Source organism: Nuphar pumila, chromosome 8, assembly GCF_984573655.1.
Source record: "Nuphar pumila chromosome 8, dmNupPumi1.hap1.1, whole genome shotgun sequence".
In the NCBI taxonomy this organism is placed as follows: domain Eukaryota; kingdom Viridiplantae; phylum Streptophyta; class Magnoliopsida; order Nymphaeales; family Nymphaeaceae; genus Nuphar; species Nuphar pumila.
Genome location: NC_143256.1, coordinates 125,108,479 through 125,124,358, shown reverse-complemented (window position 1 = coordinate 125,124,358; position 15,880 = coordinate 125,108,479). Strand labels below are relative to the sequence as shown.

The 15,880-nt window shown below is 36.6% G+C and overlaps 1 protein-coding gene across 1 annotated transcript in view; it reads left to right on the top strand.

Annotated features, from left to right (window-relative positions):
* Window positions 1–1,791: 1,791 nt before the first annotated feature.
* Window positions 1,792–15,880, top strand: part of LOC149830610 (uncharacterized) — an 80,148-nt gene continuing 66,059 nt past the window's right edge. The window contains exons 1-7 of the mRNA XM_090015496.1: window positions 1,792–2,104; window positions 4,997–5,255; window positions 5,399–5,504; window positions 5,602–5,929; window positions 5,980–6,238; window positions 8,181–8,539; window positions 8,948–9,024. Of these exons, the coding sequence (XP_089871622.1) occupies window positions 1,792–2,104; window positions 4,997–5,255; window positions 5,399–5,504; window positions 5,602–5,929; window positions 5,980–6,238; window positions 8,181–8,539; window positions 8,948–9,024 (1,701 nt within the window). The remainder of the gene's footprint in view (window positions 2,105–4,996; window positions 5,256–5,398; window positions 5,505–5,601; window positions 5,930–5,979; window positions 6,239–8,180; window positions 8,540–8,947; window positions 9,025–15,880) is intronic.

Here is a 15,880-nt window from a genome sequence, read left to right as displayed (position 1 = left end):
ATATTCATCTATTGATAAATGGTAGCGACGAAAATAGTGACAGATTAAATTCCGTCGCTTAAACAAATCGGTCTGTGTTTAACGATGAATTCATGACATACATGATCCGTCGCAATATAGCGACAGATTGATGACAGATAAATTTCGTTGCAATTTAACGACTAGGGTTATGCGATGGATGATATCCGCCGTTACTCCATCACAAAATTCATCGTAAACATGTACAACAATAGATTAGCGACGGATAGCATCCGTCGCCATTACACATTTTTCTTGTAGTGTCAACTTTTTGCCTTCCCTCTCCCTCGAAGGGATACATGCTACTCATGAGTAATTTCTTAATATTAGCGGGGTAGGAATGTTAGAGGACAATTCAACACTCAACTATGGTTGGTAAACTCAAACTTATCGTCTGTCTTTTCTGTATTTCAACTAAAGAAACATTATCAAACACCTAACATCTATAACTATCATAGCCGTCCACGTACCCAACAAATTTTCATGCTATAACCTTATCATCAAACTTGCGTCTAAGGCTTTATATCAACATGAACATAACATATGGAGCCATATGCTTTCTAGGCATCATAATTGAGATGTTCTACAAACAAAACATAATAAGGAGAGTTATTTTTTAGAATAAACATGGGCAATATATTTATCATATGCACAATAGTGTTAAAAGTCTGAATCCATGAAGAAATAGGAATGTCACTACTATGAATCATGGACATCACAGTCTCAACAATATGTATGTGTTTTTTTTCAGCCATATCATTTTATTGAGGTATTCGTGGACAAGACATTTTGTAGTTAATTCTATTTTCTAAGAATCAATGAATCCTTTTATATAAACTGGGCACCACCATCACTTTGTAAATGTATAATGGGAGTAGAAAACTGAGCTTTAATGAGGGCATAGAACTTACAAAAGATGCCAAATATATAAGATTTATTTTTCATAAAGAGTATAATCATCAATAAAGATAACATAATCCTCAAATTTCAAAATAAAAAATTCAAAAGGTTTCAAAGCTTTATGATTCTATGACTTGAGAAGTAAAACATGGCGCTTTCTTTTCTACTACTTACAACTTTTTAACACTTCCTCATTTTCGCTTCACGTATCCATTTTGGTTATTGGTAATTATGGTCTTAGCTATGGCTGGTAAACAAGCCAAGCTTGGCTTGTAAGTTCGTCATGAGTTGAGCTGAGCCCAAGCTCATTACGAGCCGATCACAAGCTGACTCGTTTAAAAATTTTGATTTTTAAGTGTTTTTTTAAAAATTGATAATCTATAAATACATAATATATGTATAATACATATATATAATACATGTAAAAACATATATAATGTGCATACTAAGTATGATCTCTCTCTCTCTCTATATATATATATAATATAATATAATATATAATATGTAAAAGAAGCCTATACGGACAGAGTTTGCCACGTTCATGCTCCACTCATTTACTTAAACGAGCTGGGTCGTAGCTTGGCTCATCGAGGCCAATTTTTGAGCCGAGCCGAACGGCAAGCTGCTCGTCTGGTTACCTAGCCCTAATCGGCTAATCCCATCGTCAACTCGTTCCGTCGTTCGTATGAGTTTCGGATCCAACCGGGTAAGGCCAGACCCAAAACTGACCCGTTGTCTAACACCGGAAAATAAAAAACAGGAGATGGAGGGAAAGGAATATATCGGTAAAACAGGAGATGGAGGGAAAGGAATATATCGGTAAAAAAGAGAGAGAGAGAGAGAGAGAGAGAGAGAGAGAGAGAGACGCACGCGATGAGACGAAGGTCCGGCGGGGAGCGTTCTTCCTTCGCTCCTCCGTCGTCGTCGTTGTGGATACCGTGGAGTGGCCTCCTGATCCCGCTGCTCCTCTCCGTCGCTCCGTGTGTCTCCGACGACTCCTCGAATTGCCTGACGGTGTACAAGAGCGGCGGAGCTCCGGCGGTCGTCCGGTCGCCGAAGTGCGCGCGGTGGCGTCCCCCAGCCGGAGATCTCCGGGCGGATTGCCAGGTGGCGACACTGCAGGGGCGGAGGCGGAGCCAGGAGGATCGCGCCTTCTGCGCCCTCAATACCATAATTCCCTTCCCTGGTACGTCGTTTATCGCCCAAGATCTCGTCAATAAATTTATAGGGTTTCTTTGCATGGGAATGGATTCCTGATAGATTGAAATGTTGTATTTTTTAGCGGACGTGATTGTCTTCTTCGTTGATGAAATTAGTAAGGATTAGATGCTTAATTTCGCTTAATTCTGCTGAGATTGACAATACTTTTTGATTGGTTAAATGTCTGAACCGAATTTATGAATTACTGGGTTGTCAATTGGGCCGATCGATTAGATCCTTAATTTCACTCGATTCTGTAGAGGTGAATGCTAGTTTCAATCGACTAAGTGCCTCAATTGCTGGAGTTTATTGGTTCTTTAGCAGATTTCGTCGTTGCTTCGGTCATCAACTTATAGAAGGATTAGATGCTTAACTTTGCGTTAGTTCTGTAGAGATTAACGCTAGTTCTCAATCAGTTAAGTTCCTGAATTGCTGGAGTTTATTAATTATTGAGCAGGTTGTCTTTTCTTGGCTCATCAATTAGAAGAAGGATTAGATGCTTAATCTCATTTAATTTTGCATAGATCCAGTTCTCGATCGACTAAGTGCCTGAATTGCTGGAGTTCATTGATTCTTTGCCATTGCTTGGGTTATTAATGTATAGAAATATAAGATGCCTATTTTTGCTTAACTTTGTAGAGATTAATGCTAGTATTCGATCAGTTAAGTGCCTGAATTCTGGAGTTTAACTATTGAACAGGTTTTATCCACATTAAATAGAAGGATTAGCTGCTTAATTTCACTTAATTCTGTAGGGATTAATTATAGTTTTTGATTGACTAAGTGCCTAAATTACTGGAGTTTATTGATTCTTAAGCATATTTTGTCGTTGCTTGGAATATCAAATAGGAGAAGGATTAGATGCTTAATTTCACTTAATTCTGTAGCGATTAATGAAAGTTTTCAATCGGTTAAGTGCTTGAATTACCAGAGTTTATTGATTTTTGAGTAGATTTTGTCCTTTCTTCGGTTATCAATTAGTAGAAGGATTAGAGGAATCATTTCACTTAGTTTTGCAGAGACTACACCTAGTTTTTGTTCGTCTAAGTGCCTAAATTGCTGGAGTTTATCGATCCTTAAGCAGGTTTTGTCATTTATTGGGTCATCAATTGTAGAAGGATTAAATGCTTAATTTTGATTAATTCTGCAGAGATTAATGCCAGTTCTCGATCTAACTGCCTGAGTTACTGGACTTTATTAATCTTGTGCAGTTTTTATCTTTTCTTTGGTCATCATCTTATAGAACGTTTAGATACTTAATTTTGCTTAATGCTGACTATTGTTTTTGATTGGTTGAATGCCTGAATTTCTGGAGTTCATTAATTCTTGTACTTTTTTTTTTGTTTTTTGGTTTGTTCTTTTGTAGAAGGAATAGATGCTTAATTTTGTTTATCTCTTATGCTAGGTTTCTATTGGTTAAGTTCCTGGTTATTGGAGTTGGCAATTTTTTGAGTGTGCATTTTCAATTCATAGAAGATTTAAATGTTTAGTTTCGGCCATTCTCCTGGATGTCTAGCACTCGCTTTGGGTGGATTAGGTGCATAACATGGAAGTTGATTACTGATGAGAGGACTATCTTGATTGTTTTATTTCTGTAGATGGATTGAGCACTCATTTTTTTTTTGGTTGCTTTGTAGAGACTATCACTGGTTTTAAATGGATTAAGTACATTACTTATTGAAATTTCTGATTTCATGATCATCCGAGGTCCGAACAGCCTTCATCATTGTAATTGGAAGGATTAGATGCCTAATTTTGTTTAGTTTTTTGGTTGTTTTTCCTAAGTATAGATTATTTAGGTGCCTAAATCATTAAGTTGGTTAGCTATGAAGGGTAACCTTTCTGTTGGATCTAGAAGGGTACAAAGCTTTTCTTTTTTAAAGTTCTTTAGAGATTTAGTGTTGCTTAGACACATTAAAATGTCCAAGTTATCGGCAAAGTGGTTTTGTGCATGTGAAAGTGTTGATTGATTTGGAATCATTCAATATGCATTTTTGTATCTCAAAGGACTAGATGGCTTGAGTTGAGCCTGAATATATGTGAAGAATAACACAGTATAACCTGAACTTTATGATGAATTGAAAGCACAGGGTTTCACAAAACAACAACATGATAGTGATTTCTTTTTCCTCATCAGTGTTGTTTAGGGCTATCATTGCTACAATGTATGCTGATGAATGTGTGGGGATCTGCTCTGCCCTAGAATGTCAGAGTTTCTTTTTATCATTTGAAAATTGTGAGCATATAATAGGATAGAAAAAAATAAATAGGTTGAGGACCTAAGAAAAACTACAGAAGAGGGGGCAAGGTGCTGCTATAAGTATTATGTGTCATTTTACTCACTTTGTGATGGCACTTGGTCTTAATTCTTAAGGGAAACCTGTGCAAGGTCATTTGTGCATTTGATGTTGTCAATACAATTGGTTAATACTATTAGATGTGTGAAATATTATTCAATTGAAGTATTAGGGACAACTTGCATGTGAATATGATTTTAGGGACTTCACATGCTTCCCAGTTCAGTTACTCAGTTTGAAAACTCAGTTTAGTTAAGTATGGTATATTGGTGCATCGGATTTGATTTGATGGACTTCATGTCTATTAAATCTGTCTTATTAAATCATTCACCTAAATCACAATTCCCACATCTGTAATGCAGACCAGTTGAAGTTCCTTGTCTCAGCATTTAGGCTATTACAGTGTATGACTTCCAAGGGCAGCCTTCTACTTCATACAATGATTCTGAGCCAATTGAGGCAACAATTTCTGCTATGTTACGTTGCTTAATTAGGAGACTGTTGGAATGATGTTCTTCTTTCTTCTTTTTCCCTCATTTCTTTCCATTATCACTTTTTCTTCAATTCTGGTCTTTCTGCAGGCAGGAAAGGGCCTAAGGAGATGAATGTGGGACTGGTAGCAGTTTTTGATGGTCACAACGGTGTTGAAGCTAGTGAGACGGCTTCAAAACTTCTTCCTGAATATTTTTTTCTCCATTTATATTTTATTCTGGATGGAATATATACTGTTGCACTAAAGAAAGCTTCTGGAAGGTTGCCATTTGATGGAGAAAAGGAGTTGACTGTTCCAGGGTTTGATTGGTCATGGAATTCAAATCAGCATAATTTTGATTTTGAAAGGCCTGTTATCTCTTTTCTTGCATAATGATCTTTACATTCTTGCAATTCTATAACCAAGCTATGAGATTTTTTCCCGCTTGATTGTTTCGAATCTTTCGATTCCATTGTTTATGGTATCTGATAAGTCTTCACAACTTTTGCAGATCCGAACAGGTACTATCTAGGGTATTTGATGAATCATTCCACATGGAAATTTTGAAGGAATCATTACTTCGTACAGTTCATGATATTGATGCAACATTTTCCAAGGCAATTAGAAAATATTATTCATCGTTTCCTTTCTTTCTTGGGGAAAAAATATTCTCTCTTACGAACTCCATTACTTTCATATTGGCATCAAATTCAGGAAGCCTTTGAGAACAATTTGGAATCTGGCTCCACAGCAACTATTGTCATTAAAGCGGATGGTCACATTTTAGTTGCCAATATTGGAGATTCAAAGGCTTTTCTCTGCTCAGAATGTTTAAATTCCTGTCACAAGATTAATGGTTATACATTGACTTTCTATCTCTTCAAGTGTTTTACCTGTTCTTTTTATCATGAGTGCACTCTAGTCTATAGGTTTTATCAGTTTAGTCATGTCTGTTATAATTCATGTAGATATTCATGTATGCAGTCCTGTTCATGCTTTGCCTTTTGTGAAACGTTAGAGGTGCTATTCTCTGCAGTTTATAAGAGATCCATAAATAATAAAAAAGATGATGGATTATGTGACAAACTGCAGAGCGTTTGAAGTATCTTGGTCGAACATTGCATAGTGAAACTGGTCCTTTGCGAAGGCGAAGAAACTATAAACTTTCCTATGATGGTGGCTCAACATGCTTTTGTGTTAAAGAGCTAACAGAAGACCATCACCCAGATAGGGATGATGAAAGGTCTCGTGTAGAAGCTGCTGGAGGTTTTGTAGTAGAGTGGGGAGGGGTTTCTCGAGTCAATGGTGAGCTAGCTGTGTCGAGAGCTATTGGTGACGTTTCATTTAAAAGGTAAGGGTCTGTACTATTTAAGACACTCTAGTTATAAAAATCCACACATTCAAAGGGAATTGTGGCAATTCATTTTCTTTTCTAAATGCTTATTATGTTTATTACTGGTACCATGTGCGATGTGTTTCTAAGGTGTAATGTTCAACCCCAAGGAGTTGAACGTCATGCCACTGGAGCCAGGTCATATTCCACATCATTTACCTGTTTGGGTATATGATATCACTTGACCTGGTTTTGCCCGTGCCTGACAGGCTTAAATAGTCGACTGTGAATATAGATAAATGATGTCTCCTTTCTTACAAGCTCACCCCTTCATGTGGAATGCTTTAAAACTTATTTCTTGTGGAGGATTTCCCACTTGAGCAGTTTAATTTGAAGCTATGCTGTGTTAATGACACACCTTTCTTTAACACATTATGACATGGAGATGTTCTTTCATATCTTATGATGGCTTCCCTTGATATTGCCTATGTAACACCATTGTCATAGATATCGGCAATTGTTTTCAAAATATCATGAAATTATCATTGTAAAATAAAAAACGGTTTTACAGGAAAAATCTTGTGATATTTTGAAAATATCAGGAATATAAATTCATCGCAATATCAGGATTTATTTTTTGAGATTTTTCCTTGCCGAGATATAGTCAAGACTGATATTTGTGACTATGTGTAACACCTTTCTTTAACCCCTTATGAAACGTAAATGTTCTCACATATCTCATGATGGCTTCCTTTGATATTGCCTATGCATTATGTAGTGTTAATCTTGATATGCCTTTTTGTTTGTCCATGTATCTGTGATTCTCAGACTATTTGCAATTTGTTGATGACTGCTTCTTGTGTCTTCCTTCTTATGTCATTGTTGATACCGGGGCTAGTGGTCTATATTTGTGCTGATTTTGGGTGGCCATACTATTCATCAATAGGCGAGGGAGGTTATTGCATATTATGTGTTTTAGCCAGGCTTTGTTTTTCCACCCTCAGGGTAGAATAAATTGCAGCAAAGTTTGTTTTATACCTGTTTCTGTTATGGATGAAGAATCTCCATCTCCACCTATGAAGATGTTGTTTTACATAGCAAGTGAAAACATATTCTAGAGACGTGTTTAATAAAATGCACGAGTTCTCTATATCTACAAGCATTTTCTTGATGGTGCTCTCTCTTAACCATTACTCATGTGGATTGTGTCATCTTCTAGGTTTTTTAGGAAGTCCATTTTCTTGTGGCAAATTCCTGTTAATCTCATGCAGAGTTGGAAGGTGGGGAAGTTAAAGAATCCGTTTAATTTACACATTATAGTAGTTATTCGTTCTTGGGTGTTGCCCCTTTGGATCTCCTTTTAATATATTTTTTAGTTCTCTGCTATAGTTCTCAGATATTGTTATCTTAATCTATTTTTTGCTATATTTGTCAGTTTTTTCCCCTCTCATTGTGTTAGTTATTTGTGTAACATTTAGGGGCGTTTGCACTGTTATTTGTATAACATTGAGGAGTATTTTAATCTTGTGTCATATCAACTGGTGCATGCTGTATACAGCAAGCTATTTGCTCCTCATTCAAGTTAATGAGATTCATTCTTTTAAAGTCTTTTCCACTCCCTTGGTGTGTTTCCCAATTTTAATCTAAATTGACATGGGGGAGTGTCTTGTCTGCTATTCTACGGATTGTATGCTTTATCTTATACCTTTTCAAATATCAGAAGACTGTTTCAGGCACAATGGGAAGAAACCTGTAGGTGCACATTCTTCTGAATTCATTTCGTTTTTTATGCTACTTGTAATTTCGCTATCTGCGTGTATTTCTAAATTGCTGTGAAATGTCCGTTGTGCTAGTATGCAGTTGTGTCTATTTACTTTGTGATCTCATCTTTTTCTTTTTATTCAATTAATCATGGTGTTTTCCAGCTTATCACATTGTTTGCTTTATTTTTTACTATCAGCTATGGTGTTATTCCAATACCCGAGGTGACAGATTGGCAAACTTTATCTGGTAATGATACCTACCTTGTGGCTGCAACTGATGGAGTGTTTGATAAATTGACTGCCCAAGATATTTGTGATATGATATGGGCATCACACAAGGGAATAAAGGAAATCTCTGATGGCAATGCTGAGTCTTTGGCTGATATTATTGTAAATAGGGCCTTTGAGACAGGCAGCATGGATAATATGGCTGCCGTTGTAGTTCCACTTCCATCTGATGGTATGTCTGAGACCCTAGTTAGTGAAGAAGGTGATCCGGAAGTAAGTGCTACTTTCACCTTAACTGGTACTCATCCGCAAATCTATTATGAATCAGGTAATACATTCCTAAATAATATCCTTTCTATCCAGTTATTTTACTTGCTTTTTTTTTTGGGTGCTTTCCAGTTTGCATGTTGAGGTGGACTTAGGTTTTAGTTGAATAATTTTCCCTTTCCTTTTAGGTGCTTTCCAGTTTGCATGTAGAAATCCCTTTCCTTTTTTGTTTTTTTGAATAATTTTGGTCAAAATCCATTTTGGATGTCACTGTACTGTCAAAGTTATAACATTTAGAATGAGCATGTATGCGAATATACACTCACAAACTAACAAACTTTCTTTCCAAAAAAAAAAAAATACTGACAACATTCATGCACATATTTCCTCTCTCGCTCTCTTTACATGCTAATATTTATGATTTCCATTTATTTTTTGTGTTAATGCACGTTCCATTTGTGATGTGCAGATAATAGCACCACCAGTTCCAACCTTATATCAATGGACTACCTCAGTTGGATTCTTGCAAATATAAACAGGATACTGGTAAGTTGAAATTTGCTTTATGCTATATTTTAATTTCCTCAGGTGTTTATCTTTCATATGGTATTTTTGCTATCCAGTATGATGGAACTGTGGTAGGAATTTTATCATAGTTATGCTATGCCCGCAAGGAGAAAAAAGGAAGAAGAAGAAAAAGAAGAAAGCAAGTTGGTTATTGTAGGTCCCTATGCAAGCTTATGTCAACCTATTGGGGATTTTGTATGTTTTGTCCTTTCTCCACTGACGTGATACTTCTCTATGTGCTTTGCTGTATCACTAAAGTAGGATTTGTGGATATGACTAGATTACTTTGTAAAGATGCAAGGAGTCTTTAATCGTGAACCAAAAATCCACTAACTTGAGTGGATAATCACAAAAGTGTTCTCTAAGGAATACACTCACAAATCCCACAAAGAGGACACTCATAAGAATGAACACAATATAAAAAATGTATATTTTATTCCATAAATCAAGTGTGTAAAAAGGGGAGAACACCCCTATTTATACACAATAGGGAGAGAAGAGAGAGTTAAGAGAGAGAGAGAGAGACCTCCCAACGGCTAGAATTCTAGTCATTGAGAGCAAGTCAACAAGTTTGACTTGGTCTCACATATATTATATATATATATAAAATATATATATATAATATAAAAATATATACATACATATATACTATACTATATACACAAATATATATGTACAATTTAACACTCCCCCTTAGACTTGCAGTAAAATAACTGAAAGTTTGCCTAAAAAGAAGTAAAACCTAGGAGCAGAGAGAGGTTTGGTAAAAAAGTCCGTCAACTGGTATTCAGATGTGACATAGGACAAATCAATGGTTCTTTGAAGATATTCCTCTCAAACATAATGACAGTCCATCTTAATGTGCTTCGTTCTTTCATGAAAAGTATTGTTGTTGGTAATGCAGATAACATTTTTGTTGTTACATCACATCTTTGAAGCTCATAGAATCTTGATTTTCAGATCAGCCAACAATCTTCCCAACCACACCACCTCCATTGTGGTAGTAGCCATGGCCTGGTACTCGACTTCAGTTGAGGAGAGAAAAAAACCTTTTGTTACTTTTTGCACCTCTACGAAATCAATGATTCACTTAAGAAGACACAAAAACTTCTGGTTGAATGCTTATTATTAGGATCACTTCTCCAGTCTGCATTTGTATATGCAAGTAAATCTAATGCAGACAAAGAAGACATAAACAAACCTCTATAAATAAATTTTTCGGATATCTAATAATACGCAAAACAAATCTCATGTAAATAGATGTGCGAGCATGCTGAAATTGACTAGTTGTTAGTACAATGTGTGCTATATTAGGTCTAGTAATTGTCAAGTAAGAAAGAACTTTGATGAGCTGTATATAAGGAGTTGGATCATATAAAGGCTCCCCATCATCCATTTTCATTTTGGCATTTGTTACTTCAGGAGTGTCTACCTTTTTGGTATCTGATATACCAGACCTGAGAACAAGATCAAAGGCAAACTTAGACAATAAATACCCTACAGGGGAATAAACAACTTCTATTCCTAGAAAATAACGTAAAAAACCCGAATAAGTCATTTAAAAATTAGTTTTAATTTTTTTTAATATGTTGAACTCCATGTTTGTCTCCTTCAATGATTATCATATCATCAATATAGAGGAGTAGAATGACAATATATGCATCAAAATTCTTAACAAATAAAGCCCTGTCAGCCATACAAGATCTAAAGCCAATATCAAGCATAACATTTCCTAATCTATCATACCAAGCTTTGGGAGCTTGTTTCAAGCCATACAATGTCTTATATAGGTGAAAAATCTTTCCTTGAGGTATACTCATACCTGGAGGCGCCTCCATGTAAACTTTTTCTATAAGATTGTCATTTAAAAATACATTTTTAACATCCATTTGATAAATAAATCGGTTTTTAATTGAAGTAACTGCGATGAGGGTTCTAATTATGGTAATGCGTGCAACTGGTGCAAAGGTTTCTTCATAATCTATGCCATATTCTTGTATATATCTTTTGGTAACTAGCTTAGCTTTATATCTCTCAAGGATCTCATCACTCTTGGTTTTTGCCTTATATACCCACCTACAACCTATGAGTTTCTTTTCCTGTGGAAGATCTCGAATAGAACAAGTTTAAGCATTTTCTAATGCATCTAGTTTTACCCTCGTGACTTTAACCTATTTGGAGTGTTCTTTGGCTTGGACATAAGATGAGGGTTCTACATATGAGTGAAGTAAGGCTATGCATGCTTGATATTTAGATGAAAAAGAGTCGTACAAAATAAATTTTGAAGGAGCCTTTGAAACTCTAGATGATTTCCTAGTTTGCGGTTATTCTTCACCTAAATTAGAGAGATTTTCAAGTGCACATGGAGGTTTTGAAAATCACTGTTTAGAGTGTTGTAAACAAGTATGATTATCATGAGGTACTTCATTAAGAGACTCACTATCTCGTGATTCAACAACATTCTCAAAATCATAATCACAATCACAATCCAATTATCAATATCTTGGTTGAAACCAAGATCAAATAAAAATGAGTACTCGGTTACTTCATGAGCTTGATCTTTATCAAATTTTTTTCCAAAAAGGTTACATTTCTAAAAATCTATAATTTTCAGTGTTAGGATTATAATACCAATACCCCTTTTGGTTGTTGGCATAACAAAAAAGGCACAAGGAATAACTCTAGGGGAAAACTTCTCATTTTTGTTGGTTAATACAAAACATTTGCAACCAAAGATCCGTAATCTAACATAGTCAGAAGAGAGTTTAACAAGTTTTTCAATGGGTGACAAAGCGGATCTCAATAAATGCTATTGTTTTTATGTGTTTGTCTTCTTGTGTTTGGCTTAGCCTTATAGTACTCTTATGCTTGTCTTCTTGTGTTTGGGTCTTTGTAAGTCTTATTAACACTTTTGTGCTTATCTTCTTGTGCATTGTCTCTTGGCTCTTGTATAGTCCCTTAGTGGACTGTTTTGTGCTTGTGCACTTGTGTTTCATTACACATACTTCTCTTTTATTGATGCAACAAATATGGAACAAAATATATGGCTTCTGATTCAAATTATTTCAGTAATGTCTGTCATAGTTCCATATTTTGCTTCCATGCTTGATCTAGCCATTGAATTGCATTTGTTACTTTGCTAAGTTACCAACTTATCATTCCCCAATACCATATAAAAGTTCAGAGGGGTTCTTTATCTGCAGGATTCCTCCATCATCGACATATTCAATGATAGATGATAATGACCTGGATACTTTTCTGAGAATCAACGATACGTATCTTATTTTGGGCCCGACAGATACGGGTAATGATACGATAACAAATATCGCCGAGAATTTGAAAATCTTGCTATATTTTCGGGTTTTATTGACAAACCGCAATAATTCCAGTATTATAGCGAGATTTTGAAATCTCGCAGCTTTTAAGCCATGACAAACAAACTAAAGAAAATGCCTATTATAGGCAGGGGCAAACCTATAAATTAGTCCACCTGCCAACTCATCCATCATTAAATACTTTTAAATTTTTGAAAGGTCATCACAAGCGCAATTCCACGTGAATAACCCAAACGTAAAGCATAAACTTGCAAAAGAGGTCTCTTAAATAGAATGAAGAGTGACCGACTTGGCTTATCCTCTTCAATATAGGACTATTTCTTGGAAAACAGAAATAGCAACTCAATAGGAAACCATCCTAGTACACCTATAAGGTAATATTTTACCTTCTATCAGAAAAATGGCAATATAAACCGTGGTTTTCTATTTGTTTAAACTTTTTAATCAATATTTTTACTTTTTATTTTTAAAAAATCCCAATATTTTTCATTGAATATCTATTTATAATCTTTTTAATGAACCGATATTTTCCCTAGATTTTTCTGATAAAACAAAAAATAATAATAAATCACCCTAGATATTCGCTCGCCGAGAACGACATTTGTGACTATGATTGCAAACAAAGTGCTCTCGTAATAGGATGCAACTAGGGTATTTTCTTGGAGTAGAATGTAAAGGACCAGCAAGAAAATAATTCTCAATGCAACAGATGCAACACAAGGATTGACTTAGTACAAAAAACCATTCAGAATTAGCATCAGAACAACAGTATGGGCATCAATAAGCAGAATATCAAACATAGAAACTTAAAAGCATCCCAACACATCATTAGCAAGACTGGATATTGCTGACAAAGCAAATCAATTATGTAAAAAAAATGTGTGTACATCTGCATTATCCCTAATAGAGCCACTAAAGTGAATAATCATAATTTTTAATATTTTTTTTCAAAAGTTTTAAAAAATCATGAAAAATAAAAATAGTAATAATTCTAAAAAAATGATGAATTACACAAAATACAACCATAAAATCATATATGAAACATTTACGACTCTATGAGCTGCAAAAGACATCATCAAACATCAACTATCTCATAAGAACAATGCAAAATATTAAATATCTTGCAATTAAGAACATGCCACAAGACTCGTACTTTCATATTATATAAATAAAAATATTATGGCAATAGTTGCACTCGATTTTTAATCGGTTTTCACTCATTACTTGAGTGCTCCGTTGCCATGCCAGATCATGCCATCTTTGTTGGAGTGTGGAGCCTGATTTTTACCTTAATCCACTTTCTTGAGTGAAAAATGGTAGAAATGCATTCTTACTAGAGCAAACTGCAACAGTCCTCTCCCTTACGCATGGATCGGCCTCCAAATCACGTGTGCCGAACATGTATCGTATGATATGGTATAATATAAGGTTGTATCATACGATGCATGCGATACAGATAGGATTCACACTCATATCGCGATACGAGTGTATATCGTATCAATTTTCTTCATAGTAATGATATATAGTACCGCATCGTACAATACAATACGTACAACCTTGTTTGTTACTATGTTTGCAATATGATCAATTGTTACTGATCATGATTACATTGGTCAAAAGATCATTCTATTATGTCCACTTGCTACTCACCATCTCCATGTCTTATGCAGCCTTCAGAGTTTTATCTCGCATTTTGTGGGATCTCAAAGTGTCTTGGATTCTTATATCTAGAAAATTCAAAATTATTATGTTAGAACCCAACACTAAAGAAGTGGCGGATTCTATAATAGGGCTCTCGGTCTCATAAAGCCTTCTCTTGTGAGGGGTCAGTTTTAGTAGCTAAGCTTCGAGTTGTCTGAAATGAAAGAGGGCAAGGAGGGAATGGAAAGGGGCGAATGACTTGGCATGATTCTCAAGAGGGGACATCGGGGGTCGTTCCAAGGCTGATCCTCTGCAGGGCAGGAGGGAGACAATCAATCCCGTTGGCCTACTTGAGATGGAATGGGCGTGTGGAGGGAGAATATTGATCCCTCGAAAATTGAAAAACAAGAACGAAGAATAGAGATTTACTAAATAAACTTTGTTAAATCTTATTCAAATGGTAAACCTATTTATAGAACCTAACAAAGAGTCTTAAGCACATTAATAAACCAATTAAAGAAGAGTCTTATGTTAAACCAATTCAAGAGAGAAAAAGCTCAAGTGAAGAAGGATTCCCACAAGGAGGGGCGTCCTCCAGAGTCTTGTTCACGCTGGAACTTTGGGAAGTCTCTCCTAGTAGGGACTTTAAGGGGCGTCCCTCTCTGGACGGATTCTGGATCTGGACCACGGTCGTGGGGGTCTAGTCCGTAGGGACGAACTAGGGTGACAGTCCATAACAATCCACTATTCTCAAACTCGCCTTATCCTCAAGGCAAAAACTCCAAAAAATGGGTCAAATTCTCGTCTTCTTCCTCCTACGTCGCTTTGTCTACCTTGCTTTCGCTTTCGTCCCACTGCACAAGTATCTATGTGACTAGATGTCTGTCTTGTCTGCGTCTTTTTTTTCCCAATATGTGAGTGGGCTGGGGCTGCGATGCCTCCCCTAAATCAGGCAAGTTTGGTGGTATATCCGATGGCTCAACCTTATATGGTTTCAAATGTCAGACATGGAACACCAAATCGATCTCGACTATTGCTGGCAGATCCAAATGATAGGCCATCGTGCCGATTTGCTCTACGACCAGGAAAGGCCCATAGAATCAAGGTGCCAACTTGCGATGTGGGACACGTCTAACGATGCCTTGTCGAAAGGACAACAACCGAAGGAGTCATGAAACTGGCATGGCCGATGCTTCTTGTCATAAGCGCGCCTCATTCTCTCCTGCATGCTCGTTATGTTTCGCTGTAGTAACCACACCAACTGATCTCGCTAGAGTAACGAGGCCTCTATGGCATTTGCCCGCGTTGCACCTTCGACATAATCCGCAATGGTGGGAGGTGGTCGCCCTTAAACGATCTGGAAGGGTGTTGCCTGTATCACGGAATGATGACCTATGTTATAGGACCACTCGGCCCAGGGCATGAGTCTTACCCAAGCCTTAGGTTGGTCGCCTATGAACGCATAGAGGCAATCATCTAGGCAACGGTTTAGCACCTCCGTTTGGCCATCATTATGAGGGTGGTAGGCAATACTCATGGCCAACTTTGTCCCCTGCATCCGAAAAAATTTGACCCAAAAAGCACTGATAATCAAGGGATCACAATCATTGACTATCGTGCGGGGCATACCATGCAACTGAAATATTTCCTGTACAAACAGATCTGCCATAATTTGGGCTATATAGGGATGAGCAACAACCAGGAAGTGGTCGTACTTGGTCAATCGATCCACCACCCCCAAAATCGTTGACTTTTCCTGGACTGACGAAAGGCCATCGACGAAGTCTATCAAGATGTCTTCCCAAACGTAGTCGGGCACAGACAGGAACTACCGTAACCCGACAGGAGAGGCTGCCTCA